Source organism: Sciurus carolinensis, chromosome 11 (assembly GCF_902686445.1).
Source record: "Sciurus carolinensis chromosome 11, mSciCar1.2, whole genome shotgun sequence".
Classification (NCBI taxonomy): domain Eukaryota; kingdom Metazoa; phylum Chordata; class Mammalia; order Rodentia; family Sciuridae; genus Sciurus; species Sciurus carolinensis.
The window spans coordinates 80,044,349-80,062,904 of NC_062223.1; the positions used below are offsets into that span (position 1 = coordinate 80,044,349).

The 18,556-nt window shown below is 37.5% G+C and overlaps 1 protein-coding gene across 3 annotated transcripts in view; it reads right to left on the reverse strand.

Moving 5' to 3' along the window:
- The window catches only part of Ints4 (integrator complex subunit 4), a 105,646-nt gene that overhangs the window by 35,532 nt on the left and 51,558 nt on the right, over window positions 1–18,556 (reverse strand). For all 3 annotated transcript variants that reach the window (XM_047517423.1, XM_047517421.1, XM_047517422.1), the window contains 3 exons: window positions 14,366–14,481; window positions 11,239–11,372; window positions 9,707–9,864 (listed from right to left, as the gene is read on the reverse strand). In XM_047517423.1, the coding sequence (XP_047373379.1) occupies window positions 9,707–9,864; window positions 11,239–11,372; window positions 14,366–14,481 (408 nt within the window). The remainder of the gene's footprint in view (window positions 1–9,706; window positions 9,865–11,238; window positions 11,373–14,365; window positions 14,482–18,556) is intronic.

Sequence of the window (18,556 nt, forward strand, 5' to 3'; positions counted from 1 at the left end):
ATACCATACCTCCAGTTTCTAGTGATATGAGGAAAAGTCTTAGTTCATCTGCTGTAACAAAGTATCATAGATTGGCTTATAATAAACAAAAATTTATTTCTCACAGTTCTAGAAGCTAGGGAGTCCAAGATCAAGGTGCCTGCAGACTTGGTGTCTGGTGACGGCATCCTTCCTCATAGAAAACAGCTTTTAGCTACATCTTCCTTGATGGAAAGGATCAACAAGCTCCCTTTGGCCTCTTTTATGAGGACTCTAATCTCATTAATGAGGGCTCTATCCTCATGACCTAATTATCTCCCAAAGGCCTCATCTCCTCATATCATCACCTTAGGGGGCAGGATTTTAACATGTGAATTTTAGAGGAACATAAATATTCAGATCATAGTAAGACATAAATAAGCACTGTAAGCTAATCTGAGATGATGTTTTTCTTATATTTGGAATTTAAAACATCCTAACTGGATATGTAAGTAGGGACATAGACAGCAACCACTTAAAAACCTATCTGTGCCAGGTGTGGTGGCATGCACCTACAGTTCCAGATACTCAGAAGGCTAAGGCAGGAGGATCACTTGAGCCTAGGAGTTGGAGACCAACCTGGGTAACCTAGTGAGACCCCCATTTCAAAAATAAACAGTGTTTGCCTGTGGACAAGAAATTAAAAGCAGTACACAAGTTTGTGCTAGGAACTGGAATTATTGATGATTTAAAAAATTGGTTTTTTTTTAATAGGTAATACATACCTAAGGTATAGAATTATATCTATAGGGTACAGAACACAAAAGATCCTACAGGATGCAATTCAGTTCCCCTTCCTATACCTATGTCCTGTTGCCCTACTATACTATACACATTCTTAGTGACAACCACCATGACCAGATTCTTCTGAATTCTCCCAGATACACTGTGCATCTACAAAAAGTACTTGTTCCTGTTCTTTTTTGGTGGGAGAGGGACTAAACATGTGGGTTCATGTATATGTACGTATCTTGACTAAAAATTCATCTCAGCATTCACAGAAATCTGCCTTATTATTTTTTGTTTGTTTCTTTGTTTTTGGTATGAGGATTAAACCCAGGTGCACTTGACTACTGAGATACATCGCTGGCCCTTTTTATTTTTTATTTTGAGACAGGGTCTCACTAAGTTGCTGAAGGTCTCACTCTGTTGATGAGGTTGGCCTTGAGCTTGCAATCCTCCTGCCTAAGCCTTCCACATTGCCTCATTATTTTTTAATGGCAACATCAAAATTCTTCATAGAAATAGTAACTGTGGGAAATCTGAAGATTTAAGTCACTAGGGAAGTTGAGTGTTCCAGGCATAAAATATCAGATTGTTTAGTAGCCTGGACAAAACTGTCTAGTGAACTAAGCACCTCTGTCTAATTTCATGCTCACTGGGCAACTTTAATGATAATTAATGTTGCCTCCTATGGACTTTGATACCAGGAAGGAGATGCCCTACGGAGGCATACAATGAACTATCCCTAGAGTGACTGGAGAAATTGGTGTCTATGATATATATCATCTCTTGTGAGTTTAAGTAGCTTGAGTAGGTCCAGAAGTACCTGCTCACAGATGGGAACCCAGTCCAATGAAAGGCAAGATGCTGGATGACCTAACTACACCCTGAAGTGCAATTTTGGGGAATAGCTCTTCTCTCCCTTTCACTTTTTTAAGATGCCTCTCTTATAAGAGAGAGTCTGGAACCATTCCACTTCTGAAGCATTACCTCCCTAAGAAGAGTTTGCTTTCTGTTACAATTAAAGAGAACTCTGACCAGCTGATCAGGTGTTAATTGACTGTCTCCAAGTGTTGTTATTCTGCTGCCCCTGGATTGTATCAATTGTCCTCCACATAGAACAAGATGCAACTAACCCAATTAGCCATGGGAAATCTGGACTACTGTACAAAATGAAAACTTGTTAGCCCTGGGTGAAATCCTCTGCCCCAGTGTTTCCTCTCTGTACCTCTTCATGTTCACAATTCTCAGAAAGCCACAGTCTAGACATCCATTAGAAGACTACAAATTCTTTTATGAGAAAAGTACAAAGAGTACCTTCTGCATGCACTGTCCTGTGCTAGGTGTTTTCTTACTAGAGCTCATTTAATCCTCACAACATGAACTACAATTAATCCCATTTTCACTGAGCATGAAACTAAAGACAAGCATTTAAGGAGTTTGCCCGAGGACCCAGAATTAATAATGGGCAAAAGCAGGACATAATCCCAGGTCTGTGTGACTCCAAAAGCTTTTTTTTTTTTTAAACTATATCATATTAAACCTCATGTATTTATGTGCTATTAAACTTTTTATTTTTTTATGAACTATATCAAATACAAAGAAGACAAAATTGACCATTTTTCTACAGATGTTATCTGGCAGGGCAAAAGTCACTCCCAGGAATATACACTTCAGCAATCCTCAGTACATAAAGCACATAAACAGAATATTTTAAATATTAAAAGGAAACAAGGTTACATGTATGTGATTTTAAAAAGTTTACACAATAGGCTGAACTAGTTAATTTTTTAAATCACTGGTAGTCAAAAAGATCCTAGATGGGCAAATCAAATGTTGTTTATGGTTACACATTTCTTTCAAGCATTAAATTTATACCTTTGTCCTTTAGTTGATTGGTAGAACAGCAAAGAACTTCAGAAAATGCAAAGTAAGTACAAAGTCCTTACTTCATCTTGCACCTAGATGGTTACATATTATAAACATTTATTTTCCACCTCTTTAATTAGTGGACTAGGTCCCAGACTACAAAACAGATGTTATTCCTTACAGACATTAACAGTTGCACAGTAATAGGAAGATTTTAAAGGATGCAACCATGAAATCCATGTTCTTTAGGATTGGAATGTAAAAGAATTCCCATAAGAAAACAAGTGTATTTCTATTGATTCCAAATAAATGAAGACCCAACTGTTTCAAATTAAAATGAACTGTTTTACTCCAAAATTCCAACTCTATTATGGAACACCACAGTGGTAAGATTCCTGAAACAATAATGTTTATTTCCAGTAACAGCTATTTCATGGACTTACACAAAAATCCAAACTGAGAAATTAGAGATCATTACAGAGAAACAGCAGATAAATGACTGCAGAATTCCTTAAAAGACAATTCACCCTCACTCTCAGAGAACTTAAAATATTATTACAGTTATAAAAATTGGATTGGATTTACTGGCAAAATAGCAAGAGCCTGTCCAGTGTGTTAAGGAAGCCACAGTTAAATTTTCAAGAAGCTGTCCAATAATATCTATACAACTACTATACTCAAAACACTTTCACACTTACCATGACAATAAACTTCACAACAGTTCTACATGGTAGCTATGTAATACCCTTAAGTTTACAGATGAGGGAGTTGACTGCCTAAGATCTTGCACACAGGAAGTGACAAAATTAAGACTTGAACCAGTCCTTTTGGATTTCAAATTCCATACTACACGCTTTACATCAAACGAAGTGTTAACTAGATAGGAAGCTATGGTCAAGTCCAGGCCTTTGTTCTACCTAGTCCTTGGTACATTCTCTCCTCTCCACTTGGCTAACTTTTATTCATTCTTCAGGTCATCACCTTAGACCATCCAAGGAAAGATTAGGTGCCCCCTCCCATTCTTCTAGAGAACACTAGGTTTACTCTACCACAGCATGTAAAGTGCAATTCTGCATTTCCTATTTACCTATCTCACTCATTAGGCTGCAGGACCCTCACAGCAGGGACTATCTTATTTACTACTGCAACCTTTCTGCCTAGCATAGTACCTGGCATATAGTGGATGCTCAGAAACCATACAGGGAATAAATAAACCCCAGCTCCTTCACCAGGAGCGCTACCTCACTCATTGTAAAAACGTAATTCTCATGAAATTATTTTCAAATTCGATGAAATAATAACTTAAAAAATACTTAGAAAAGTGGACATACAGTGGACATTTGAAAGACAGCAGCTCTTAGAAAACACCAAATTTATATCTGGAGATGAAGTATGGCCAGAAGAAAATGCTATCAATAAAATTCTTTTTCTTATATGATTTTATTATTTTTTTTATGCAGTGCTGAGGATCAAACCCAGTGCTTCACACGTGTAAAGCAAGTGCTCTACCACTGAGTCACAACCCAGTCCTAAAATTCTCTTTTTTTAAAAATTTTCTGTAGTTGTAGATGAACAGCATGCTTTTATTTTATTTATTTTTATGCAGTGCTAAGGATCTAACCTAGTGCCTTACACCTGCTAGGCAAGCACTCTGCCAATGAGCTACAACCCCTGCCCTATAAAATTCTTAAAAGTTCATTCCTGGTTAAGCCATCATAACTATAGTTTTCAACAAATATTAACTGAACCCCTATAAAAAAGGTATCCAAGGTACATTTATGAAGGCAAAGTAGTTATGTCAAGTCCCAGATAAAAAGCAAACAAACAAACAAAAAATTCTCAGAGCCCTCACTGAACAACAGCAGACTTTCTACAGGAGATACCAGTTTGATTAAATAGATGGTTGCTTGGATGACAATTAAGAGTCATGAGTACAATGGTGAAGTTTGTTTCACACTAAAATTAACAAATATATGGCTCAGTCCTAATCAGAGAACATTCTATATGAAACTCTAACCGTTTACTTTTCAACAACTACAGAAATAGTCATTTGTGGCCAGGCATGGTGGCACGTACCAGTAATCCCAGGAACTTGGGAGGCTGAGGCAGGAGGATGGCAAGTTTGAGGCCAGCCTCAGCAATTTAGCAAGGCCTTAAGCAACTCTGCAAGACTGTCACAAAAACAAAATAAAACCAAAACCAAACCAAACAAAAAAGGACTGGGAATGTAGCTTAGTGGTAAAGCATCCTTGGTTTCAACCCCCAGTACCAAAAAGAAGAAAAGGTAGAGGAGGAGGAAGAAATAATTTTCCAAGTACCCCAGATATCATCTGATTTAATCTCCTCCTCCCGGAGGACTCCTCTTCTTTGCTGCATATCACTAAATGCTAGATTCAAATCCTGGTTGTGCCACTTCCTAGCAAATTACTTTATGTCTATAATAATGTTTGTAAAGCATAGCAGGCCCCCAGTGCTACTGCTCCCTTGGTCTTCCATTCTAGATCTCTTACCATCCAGAGTACTCTCCTGAAAATCCACTCAAATTATAATGCCCAGAACTGGCCACCAGCACTGAAACATCAGTCTTGCCACCCCAAAGCCCAGCACACATATCACTTTGTAAAACTTAGATCATGAAGGCAACTCACATCAACAGGTGTTTACTGAACACCTACTAACAACCAAGGATGCAGCTTTGGGGCGTTTTGCACTTGCTTTAGTGTCAACAGGATAAAACTGTCGAAAGACAAAACCTAAATGTTTAATCAGACAGGGGCAAGCCTATTTTCCTGGGCTCAGGGTCAACAACCTCCATTTAGTGGCCTCCAAAATTAAGCACTATGATGAAGGGGAAGAAGAGAAAAAACTATAATTGAGGCAGCACTTCATATAAGACAGAGAGGACTTGTATCATGACTTCCAGAACCATGGACTGTCCATCGCTTATAGTAGAGACAACAAACATTATCTGTAAAAGGTCAGGTAGCAAATATTTGAGGCTTTACAGGCTGTATGGTCTCTGTGGCAACTATTCAACTCTGCTGTTGTAGCATGAAAGCAGTCAGAGACAAGGACTAAACAAATAAGTGTGGTTATGTTTTGGATGGAACCCAGGCCTTGCACATACTAGGGAAGCACTCTGCAACTGAACTAGGCCCCCAGCCCTCAATTAAATCTTACAAAAGCAGGCAGACGGCTAGATTTGATCCACAGGCTTTACTTTGGGAACCCCTAGTTTAGAGAACTGTTCCTGGCACATTGCAGGCACTGAAAATATCAAGTATATGACTGAATGTACAGTATCAAGAGGACATATTGTCACACTAAAACAATTTCAACTGTAAAAAAAATATATTCCATTTTACTTATTCTTTATTATTGCTGATTACAGTGATGGTATTCACATGAACATTTCATCACTTAAGACTCTGATTTAGCAGTCAATGCAACTTTCTTTAATAGGTACAACTTGTTAAGGATTTGAGCTGCTCTGCAATCTCTGGCTAATCTATCACTGCAAAGCAGGCAATAACTAAGTCCATTTAGTATGTAACAAGCTTTCACTTGAGTTTTGGTTTTAGCAGCAGCTATCATTTCTGGTGGGACCACCACCATCAATTTGCAATGCCGGGTTCACAGCAGGATTTTCTTGGCAAGTTGTGAGACTGTGTTAACTTGCCTTGTTTGGGGCCCAGAACTACTGGAGGCCCCACAGATATAGTAGCTAAGGAGACCCTAGATATAAGAAAACCTATGGGCCTCTACAGGGCTTTCCCAGAGCGTGGTATACTATGTGCCCCCAGCAAGCTACATGCTTTCTCATGCCTTTGTTCATGCCCAAACTCTCACACACACCCACAGAGGGAAGGATTCTGCCCCCAAACTTGCTTGCATGACTGCACTCCCAGAAGTTGAGGGATGCCAGGTTTTTACAGGGCTACTAGCAGTTTGGTAGCTGGGGAACAGACTGTGGCTTTGGCTCACTCACACAGATTCCAATCATCTAATGCATTTTCCTAGGCTACACAGGCTGCAAAGTTAAAACTGCATTTCCCAGAGTCTCTTGAGCAAGGTTCCAGATGTGACTTCTTATTAGTCAATCAAACATACTCATGAATTTTACATAGAGAACAAAGTTGGATGGGGAAAGGGGCAGAGTGCAGGACATGGTTCTGGAGCCAGCAGCTTTATCAGTGACAACCTGACTGAACAGGCAGCTTTCTGATCCTGGAAGGAACAGCAGCTCCCTTAGTGGCCTTTGGAAATCATTGTAGCTCTGGAAATAATTCCTAGAAATTCAACCTAGTCTGTTTCTTTATTCCCAACAATTCTGTGAGTCATGTAACATGCTGCAATAAGTTTCTTTCTGCTTAAATTAGTTAATAGCCTATTTTGTTTTCTATAAACAAACTCTTAAATTATAAACTTTCTTACATCAAACAAGTATCAGGTGGTAGAGCTCAGAATTGAACCCAAATCAATCTACCATGGAAGCCTCATTCACTCAGTCACTATTCTACACCACTGCAGTTCTGTGAGGCTACCATGTCTACTGGCTCTTCAGATGTTTGCTGCAGCTGAATTTTCTTCTACACCTAGACTATCAAATTGACATGCTCAGTCAACATTCCACACTAGCTAAAGGGTCTTCTTTTATTACGGGTTGGGGTACCAGGGATTGAACTCAGGGGCACTCAACCACTGAGTCACATCCCCAGCCCTATTTTGTATTTTATTTAGAGACAGGGTCTCGCTGAGTTGCTTAGCACCTTGCTTTTGCTGAGGCTAGCTTTGAACTTGTGATTCTCCTGCCTCAGCCCCCCAAGTCACTGGGATTACCACTGCACCCAGCTAAAAGGTCTTCTTTTTAAAGCATTCCTGATCACTGCCACACTAATGAGTCAGGGACTTACATCTATTTTACTAGAGCACCTATGCTTTCCTCCACTGTAGTGTAGTGTAATGATTTCTCACTCTCCTCAGCATCTAGAACAAAGTCATAGTTAATGCTGCTAAGTGAATAAATGAGTGAATCATATGACATGAACTAAAATAACAGGGTCAATAACTTGAAGAATGGTTCAGCTGGACTGTTTCAAAACATGTTAAGGTGTGATAATGTACAGGAAGCATGAGTAAAGTGTAAAACACTGCTAACTATCATCATAATTCTTTGTCTATGTCTCCCTTGCTTACATGAGGTTCAATAGGGCAGAATCCTACCTAACCGATCTGCATGTAGCATACAGCTTGCTTCTCAGTATATTAATAATTATAACTGAATATTCTTCAGGGAATATCAAAAGAGATCTCCACCAAGCTACAAATGCTATCACATTTTTCTATCTTTATTTTTGGTATTGGAGATTGAACCCAGAGATGTATTAACACTGAGCTATATCACCATTCCTTTTTAATTTCTTATTTTGAGAAAGGGTCTTACTAAGTTACTGATGCTGACCTCAAATTTGCAATCCTCCTACCTCAGTCTTGTGAGTAGCTGGGATTGCAGGTGTGTACCACCGCACTGGTTTGTCTTTCTATCTTTTAAAGAGAAAACAATTCTGATTTTATTAAAGGCAAATGGTTTCAATTATTTTCAAATCATTTGGGCCATTATAATATGATCTGGCAGAGCCTGTTAGTTGTTCTCAAATATCTTCTCTCCCCTTCTTCCTCAGTAATATTACAAATCAGCAAATGCTAACCAGATACCAATCATCCAGAATAAAGACAATTTCCTAACTTCTTGATCCTAGATATGGCCATGGGACTTATCCTCTGGAAAATAGTAAGCCTAAGACTAGAATGTGCAAGTATTGGGACATGCCTTTAAAAGCAGGTGGAGGATTCAGGTATAGTGGCCCACACCTGTAATCCCAGCAAATCTGAAAGCTGAGACAGGAGGACTGCAGGTTCGAGGCAGTCTTAACAACTTAACAAGGCCCTAAGCAATTTAGTAAGATCTTGTCTCAATAAATAAAAAGGGCTAGAGATGTGGCTCAGTGGTTAAGCACCTGTGGGGTCAATCCCTAGTACCAAAAAAGAAAAAGAAAAAGAAAAAGAAGGTGGAGTGGAAAAGATACTGTTCTCTTGCCCTTTCCTTTTTCCCATGGGCTAGAATATAGAGGAGATAGTTAGATTTTGAATTGTTAGGCAGAGACTACTCGATGCAGAAGATGGAGACACAAGTAAGAATAGACCTAGACCCATGATGGTCATCTTAGCTCTGTTCTGTCTACAAGAGAGAATTAAACTGTCATCCTATTAAACCACGGTTATCTGGCATTTATCATTCACTCCAACTAATATACAAGAAAGAAAAAGTAAAACAGCTTCTTTGTAACTGTTTTATTCTAATTATCAATTGAGTCATTAATACAAACAGCATTGTGTTAGTCAGTTTTATGTCACTGTGACCCAAAATACCTGACAAGAACAATTTGGAGAAGGTAAAGTTCATTTTGGCTCATGGTTTCAGAGACTTAGTTCATGGTTAGCTGACTCCATTGCTCTGGGCCCAAGGTGAGACAGAACATCACGGAGGAAGAGTGTGGTGGAGAGATGCTGTTCTACTCATGGTAGCCAGGAAGTAGAGAGAGAGGGAAAGGAACCACACAAAAGGTGAATCCTTCCAGAGCAGGCCCAAGAGACCTACCTCCTCCAGTTATTTCCCACCTGCCTACAGGTACCACCTAGTTAGTCCATTCCAACTAGGATGGACTGATTAGGCTGTGGCTTTAATTATGTCACCTCTGAATATTCCTGTATAAACAGAGAAGCTTTGGTACCTCATATTCTCCAAGCCATAACAAGGTTTTACCCCCACATCCCCGCAAAACTGGGGATTAAACCCAGTCCCTTGCACATGGTAAGCACTTTACAACTGGACAGCATCCCAGTTCCATAAACAGCATTTAAAAAAAAATAAGCTCAAACCACAGTCTGACACAAATCAAAACAAATCGAAAAACCAAATGAGAGTATGGGCCAACAGAATCAGAAAAATGAAGCCGAATAACCAACAACAGAATTCAGATCAGTCAAGAAAGCATGACAATGCTGATGCTGTCCAAGGAAGCAGAAATCAACATACCTGATGGTGAACTCGAGCAGCTCCTGGGCTCCCTGAGGGTCCAGATGCTGGAGACTATATACTCTTTCGAGGCTTTGCTGCAGAAATTGTTGGGAAGGATCCTCATGGGGTGTGATGTTGGGGGAGACTGCAGGTGACACTAGTTTTCTACCTGGCAACTAAGCAAACACAGTGGGATAACAATTCAACAAGTTCTTTGACTCAGTGTGTGGTAACAAAAGAAACAACAATAACAAAATGTGAATCAAACAAAGCAAAGAAAAAAGCTAGCAGGGTCTGTAAATAACCTTTTTTCCCCCTTCTTCATCTGCAGTGGGGGAGTGGGTTTCAGGGATAAAAAGAGAAAGGCAGGGCTGGAGATATAGCTCAGTTGATAGAGTGCTTGCCTCACAAGCACAAAGCCCTGGGTTCAATCCCCAGCACCACAAAAAAAAAAAAAAAAAAAAAAAAAAGAGAAAGGCAGAGAGAATATGAGAATGCAAATATGGCCCATCCAATACAGTCACAGCTGCCAGAAGAAAAGGAATGGTATATTATTTTCTGTTGTGAATGGGACTAAAAATCAATCATTGTTACATTTGTCTTTAAACATCATTTTTCATTTCATGAGTGATGACATTCCCAAATGTTTATGTCATATGCCATAAAAATATTTTATGAGTATAATAACTCTTGTTCTTTTTAAAAAAATTTTTAGATGTTGAAAGACCTTTATTTTATTCATTTATTTATATGCAGTGCTGAGAATCAAACCCAGTGCCTCACACATACTAGGCAAGCACTCCACTACTGAGCCACAACCCCAGTCCCATAACTCTTTTTCTTACTATTAAGAAGAGGTTCAAACAGAGAAACAATATGTATCCCATTTGTTTACAATAAAAAAAAAAAAAAAAAAAAAAAAAGGAAGAAGAGGTTAACTTTCAAGAAAGGGATGGGGAAGGGAAAGCAAAGAGGATTTCACTTTTCCTTTGTATCTTCTATAGTTTAAATTTTTAACCACAGACATATATTATTCTTAAAAAAATCATTTGGTGCTACCCAAACAGGAATGAATTAATACAAATAGCTTAAAAGATTGTTCAGCACACAGCATTCACTATCCATTTCAAAATTTTGTATCTCTAGATTTTAAAAATGTTTTATTATTACAAAGTAAACACTTGTTCAGAATTATGGCTTTATGTAATTGTTAATAATAATAATAGAGATAATAGTTTATCTCTAGTCTAAAATACAACCTCTTGTCCCCGAATCTTTTTTTCTTGCCTACCATATAATTGGAAACCCAGGAATAGGGACTGGAGGTATAGCTAGCATACCCTGGGTTTGATCTCCAGCACAAAACAAACAAACAAAACAAGGGGGTGAGGGAGGATACAGAAACAAAAGTGAATGGGAGAGAGACCAAGAGAGAAAGTAAATAAATGAATGAATGAGTTTCCAGAGAACATGAAGTCAATTCTCTGCTGCTTAATACCACAAAGCACCAAAAATCAAAAAAGCAAGGAAAACAGATGTTTTCAACATACCCTCAAGGCAGGAACAAGATGAGAAAGACTGTCTCGGAGGTAGGCATAGTGCCTGAAGGTGTGATCTGAGAACAATGCTGGCATTGTTGGACAGGTTTTAGCAGCATTGAAAATAAGCACCAAAACTGCAATGTCTGATGGATAAGTGGGTTAAGTAAGTTTGTAAGTATAAAAAACTGAGCTTGGCCAGAATCTGGCACCCAAATTCCCACTAAGAGACTGATTTTCTGATAATCAAAGAAATGCTAATTCAAACAAGGAGATATACTCCCCGACTCTACCCATACTCCAATTCTCAAGGGTTTTTAAAAAATAATGCCCAGCGCTACTGAATATATCAAAAAATACAAACTCTAGGGTTAGGGATATAGCTCAGTTGGTAGAGTGCTTGCCTTGCAAGCACAAGACCCTGGGTTCAATCCCTAGTACTGCAAAACAAAACAAAACAAACAAAAACACCAAACTCTAGGTATACTGCCTATTAAAGTATATTATAGCACAATTCTTTTGCATAAGAGTTTGGTACCAGGCACTAAGAGTCTATGGTGCATGTCTATAATCCCACTGGCTCAGGAGGTTGAGGCAGGAGGATCACAAGTTCAAAGCCAGCTTCAGCAGCTTAGGAAGACCCTAACTCAAAATAAAAAATAAAAAAGAATTGGAGATTTGGCTCAGTGGTTAAAAGTGTCCCTGGGTTTACTCCCCTGGTACCACAAAAAAAAAGGCCTTATGAATTCTACGTTACTCTACATCTCTATTTGTATTTCACTTATTTGATAAGAGTATTATACATTCATTCCAAAATAATACCTATGCTGGAATTTAGCTCAGCAGTAGAGCACACATTAGTAAGCACAGTCATTGAGGGGTTTGATCCCCAGCAAACACACACACACACACACACACACACAAATTTATGAAGAATTTACAATATTGTATCATATTGTATCTGTATCTGTATCATATTGTATATGTATCAATTTTTCATTATAAGTTAAAAAAAAAGCAGGCTGTAAAGCACAGAGGACAAGACAGCAGCTATCTATTTTCAAATATTTGTTGATGAAATAAACTGTGATAAAATAACAAGAGCAAATTTCTAACCCCAAACTTTAAAAAAAATGAAATTCACCAAAATATTAATAGATTATTTTTCCCTGGGTGCTATAGCATGTGCATAGAGTCCCAGCAACTCAGGAGGCTGAAGTGGGAGGATCACTTGCACCCAGGAGTTCAAGACTAGCCTGCATAACACAGTAAGACCCCCATTTCAAAAAAAAGGGAAAAAAGGATCACTTTAGTTAGTAAAACTTTAGGTGTTTAAATACAAAGTTCATTCTTTTTATAACTTTGGTTTTTCTTTCTATAAATGTTATAATGGGAGAAAAATTAGAAATTAAAAGATAAACATGTCTCAAAACCTCCATGTTTCTCTATGATAGAGGCTAAAATGTCCTCACCTAATATCCACACTTCCTTTTTCCTAACTAATAGAACACTAATTTTATCCCAGTTAGACTCTAACTTCCTTCCTAGAACCTGGACCTGATAAATAAGAGTTCTAGGCACAACCTTGGACAACTAAAAATGGCAGAACAGAAAGAGCCTGAATCACCAAGAATAATGTGGAGCTGCTGTAATGTGGAACAGAACTGAAATGTCTACCTCCAGACTTTTCTTGCATTGGAGAAAAATGAACACCTTAATATGTTTAAGCTACATTTGGGGGCAATCTCTTGTTATTTGCAGTCAAATTTAATTCATAAGCAATATTATCTTCCAACTACAAAGTATCTTCCCAAAATAGGCTTCCAAAATGTTTTAATTTTTTTTATTAGAGCATTATAGTTATACATCATAGTTGGGTTCATTTGAGTCATAAACACATGGAAGTTTGATTTATTGCATTTCAGTCCCCATTCCTCAGTCTCTTTCCCCCACTTCCTCCCTCCCCTATTCTTCTTCCTCTATCTTCCTTTTGCTTATTTATTTTTAAAATATTTTTAGTTGTTGATGGGTCTTTATTTATTTATTTATATGCTGTGCTCAGAATGGAACCCAGTGCCTCACACATGCTAGACAAGCACTCTACCACTGAGCTACAACTCCAGCCCCATTTATTTTTGATTGGTGCTTTTTACATATACATAAAGATGGAATTCCCAGAGGTATGTACGTATGTATGTATGTGTGTGTGTCTGTGTGTGTGTGGTGCTTTTTTAATGTGAAAGGGTCTTCAGATTTCATAGCACTTCAAAATATCATCTGAGATTAGTGATAAGACCTAGCCCACAAGTCCCTCTCTGATGAACTAACTTTCAAATTAATATACCTTTAGAAGTAAAAGTTCTTTCTTAGAGGAAACCCAGGCATTATTTAATATATCAATTATACAAAGCTTTAAAAAATATTCTCCAAACTCACCATGAAAATAAACAAAAGGAATTAAGGGAAAAACAACAGAAACCTTCATCTAACAGCCTGTAATTTGACTGATCCATGTGTTTCAACAAATCCCTAAACTTCATGGATCTGCTCACAAAGCAAAAGAAACCCTAGGAGAGAATGGATAAACTAATGTAAATGTATTCCCATTACCATTACCAGAAACAATCTAGTCCCATGGTTTGCTGCAGGAGGCTATCACAAATCCACTGAACTTGTATTAGAAACAGAATAATCATGTCAGAATTGGCTCATGTCATTGTTTCCCTCAGGTTGCAGATCAAACTAAACACAGTGTAAGACAGGGGAAAGTGCACAGGCTTCAAAATTGGATTTCTGGCTTTATATCTCAGATCTGCTTCTCGAGAGTCATCTAAACTCTATAAACCTGTTTCCTCATCTATAAACTATTTTCCTGTTTGCAAGGTTGTTTAGAAGATCAGTGATAAAAATGTATAAAACATTTAATGAGTATGTGGACTACAATAGATGCTAAAAAAATGAATTACTGTGAAAACAACAATGAAAGCTGAGACTAATAATCACCAGACTTTCTCAAACTCTTTTTATCTAAAGGGAATGGAAAAAACAAAACAAAACTCAGACCACTGCAGCTACACCGTAAACAGATTCCAAGGTGGCCAATCAAGTCAGTGGGAACCATCATAAGCACAAAGGATACAGGCTGGGTCATCCATGTCCGGTTCAGCTGTGTCAAAAAATGGGTGGGTGCTCAAGAGCTCTGGCACCAAAGGAAGCACCAGGGTTGGATGCCGACTTCCCAGGAACTTCAAGCACCTGAAAAAAACAAACAAAACCCCACTTCAATAAATTAATAAGGGTGGGGGGAAGGGAAAAAATAACAGAATGAATCAAACAGCATTACCCTATGTAAATTTATGATTACACAAATGGTATGCCTTTACGCCATGTACAAACAGAGAAACAACATGTATCCCATTTGTTTACAATAAAATAATAAAAAATAAATAAATAAAAATAAATTAATAAGTACCAGCAATTAGAATCAGAAAACTTGATTTGGAATTAGAAATTCTCAAGTTATTCAATTATTCTGGAACTCAGTTAATGCATTTTAAAAGATTGGTTATTATGAAGACAAAAGAACTGGTATGGCAGATATTACTAGTTGTTTAGCCATTTAACCAATAGCCATTTCCCCCACTTTCCTTGCCAAGAGAGCCCTGATTTTCTTCAAGTAAGAGGCAGAATGCAAAGTGCTCAGAGAAGGTAAACACAGTCCAAGGGTTTGGCCTAAAAACACACTGGCAATCCCCCTTCTCATTTTCCAGCGATTGGTTTGCTGGGAGGCAAGTAACCCAGTTCTAGTCAATGGAACAAGAGGGGAAGTCTGGTGGAGGGCATCTCAAGAATGTTTTTCTAACCAAATAAAAGGAGAAATGCATGAAAAGGAATGTTCCTTCCTTTCTGTACTTAGATGTTGTCTTATGAGGCAGCCATCTTGCCAACTATGAGGTTAAAGCCAAGAGAACTGCAGAGAAATCAACCAGGGTGCTAATCCTGTTAAGTTGTTTAATGACCAATCCTGAAGCCAACCTTCTTGTTATGTAAAAAGTTAGACTTTTTGTTCAAAATGTTTCATACCAGATTTTTTTTTTTTCTTCACTTGCAGTCAAAAGTCTTCTAACTGATATCTTGGGTAAGGTTCTGAAATTAAAGCCCTGGTCTGAAACTGTGTAGTCTTGGACTGGTAGTTTTGTTGTCTACAAGATGGGATTGAAAGAATTCCTCATAAAGCTGCTATGAGGATTAAGGGAAAACAGATGTACAGTACTTAACAAGGTATTTGTCACATGGTAAGAACTAAATAAACATTAGTCATTATAACCACACGAGGACCCTTTATAAGCTATAAACAATTACACAAGTGAGGTAATTGTGTATCTTATTACATTTATTTGCTAAATCCTGGTTTAGAAGCTGCACTGTATTGAAAAGAACTACAAATCTTAACCTCTGTCCTCAATGAGTTTATAATCCACAGCAAAGATGATCATTACTGTAACTGGGGAAAAGTCCAAATAAACCCTCTAGCTTCGCTTGCTCTTAGTTGACTTAAAAATCATCAATTATGGATATCACACAGATAGGCAACACGTATTAGTTTTCCACTAGCTTTGCTGTAGATAATACTTCAGACGTGGGTGATGATAATGATGGTTAACCTAGGTTATTCTTCAGAAACCTGAAGAATTTTTTTTTAAAAATATTTTTTAGTTGTTGATAGACCTTTATTTTATTTATTCATATGCAGTGCTAAGAACCAAATTCAGTGCCTCAAATTCATGTACTAGGTAAGCATTCTATAATTGAACAACAACCCCAGCCCTGAAGGTCACTTTTGCTAAAAACACTAATTCTTCACTTGGGCTCACAGATGTCCAATGAGTAACTGGAACAAGAAGAAAAGTTCAGCACCTCTGTCTTCATATTGTAGCCTGTCTCTTTAGTTGCCTTGACCTTTGGGTCAGACTCTACTCATCTCTGCATGTAAACATATAGATTGTTTGATAAATGTTTTGTCCAAAACCATAATATAGGGTTAACTTAACCTAGACTTACTTAAGTTTTATACTTCAAGGCTAAGATCACCTACCAGTCACCAAGAATGGACACATCAAACTGTAAAAGAACTGAAAAAAGGTGGCACCTGAGCTCCTGGCAAGTCACCCCAGAAAAGACTGGAATATTCCTCCACTTTATTAGCCTACCTCTATACCTCATTATTTGTATCCTCCATCTGTCCCATCTCAACCCTCTGGAATTCAAAAGTTGATTTGTGAGCAAAGATCCCCCTTCTCCATTCTTTGGCCACTGAATAAAGTCTTTCTTTTCAACACTGGTCTCTCAGACATTGATTTTTCTTGAGATGTGCTTCTGAACATGGATTCAATAATAGCACTACAAAGTAATCAACTATCAAATGAAAGACACTCTACTTTTTACCTGGCAAAGGTAGAAGAGATCACTAAAATCAGAGAAAGCATCACACAGCAGATGACACTTCACCAGGATAGAAGAGTAGGTAGATCAGCAAAAAAGATAAAACAAATACCATGAACCAATATATGACTACAAGAGGTATGAAAGGCATCTTCAACTAAAGCACTACATCTTGCTAGGAAAGAATACTCTTCTTAGCCTGATGTTTTCCATCTATGTGAAAAGAAATCTATTCTTTAATATTCTGGCTACTCTAAATCCTTTAACTCACTGTGCCTCAGGGCACACTGTAAAGGTTGCAGTTTGGTTCCAGGGGTCATTCCTTTATTTTCTCCCCAGTTCTATTCAGAACTCAACTGGGAAATAACAAATGCTATTATAGGGTCCCCTGAGACACACATATTCAATTCTGGCTTGTTAATATAGTTAATTTTTTACCATCTCATCCACCTTCCTATCTATATATTTCCTATTTCTCTCTCTTCCTGCTATTTGAGGGCTGGGTCTCTATTTTTAAATCTCTATAGTACCTAGCATAGTGACTGGATTACAAGTCCTCAGTAAGCAGTTGTCGAATGGATTAGAGAAAAACAGAACAAGCTACCTTCTTCAAAACTTTCATTCATGCATCTACCTTTAGCACACCACTCTGATTATTCCTTTACTCCTTTATCATATTCTCTTTTAATATTTCTAAATAAACCCATAATTCATGGGAAGAGATTAAAAATTAAATGATAATTAGAACAGATAACTAGAATATTTTGGAGCACTATAGCATTAAACTATTTTGCCCACAACCACCCAATAAAGACAAGCTTACATAACTATTATAGGTGGGCCAAATAACCACAAATTTCTTTTACTACTAGAAAAATGCCTGTCAACATGCAGAACTAATCATTCCTTCTGTTCCTCTGCAGAACTACAATTACTGATAGAGGTATGTATCCACTGCATCTGTCTCACCTCAAATGACTGAGTGCTACCTGAAGACAATTAATAAGTGTGTATTGAATTGCACTGCATTAATTAGACTGTACAAACATGAACAAATGGCAAATAAAGAAAACTAGATATAAAAATGTTGCCTAAAGCAAGACTCAAATTCCTGTGATATTTTTAGTTTTTAATATATCTTCTAGAGCAATGAGAATACAGCTCTGTGGCACAGCAGTTGTCAAACATGCACAAGGTCCTGGGTTTAATCCCTAGCATTGCAGCCACACTCATGTGCACATTCATGCACACATACTCTCAAGATAGATAGATAGATACATACATACAAACATATATACAGATATATACTTTCCAAATACCTGATTTAAACCACAATTTTTCTTTTAGTAAAAAATTTGTTTGAAAATCAATCAACTATACACTGTTGGAGTGGTTTTGTCAAATAAGCTCATTTACATATGTGGAGCACCATAATATTTTATATTACATGTATGTAAGCAGTTCTTCAAATAGAAGTTTATGACTAGTATTAACAACTTGAAAACAGTCAGCAAAACAAGAGATTATTAGGAAAATGATTGTCGTTCCCTGTCTGTAGATCAAGTGTCAGCCTGCCCCTAATCTTGATAATGAGGGTGATAATACTGTGCAAAATGCAAAACAGACAAAGCATTTATTAATTATATAGTAGAAAAAGGAAATCTAATACACTCATATCTATACCTCTAAAATCTACCATGGAACTTGGCATAGTCAGCATGCAAAAGGCACATAATATTTGCTAGATAGATGAAAAAACAAATGAATAAATAATCTAAAAATTAATATTCATTTTAGGAATCAGACTCCTGAGAGTTTGGTTACATAGAATGAAAAATTTCTAAATTTTTTTGTTTTGTTTTTTGCAGGCTCTAGGAATTGAATCCAG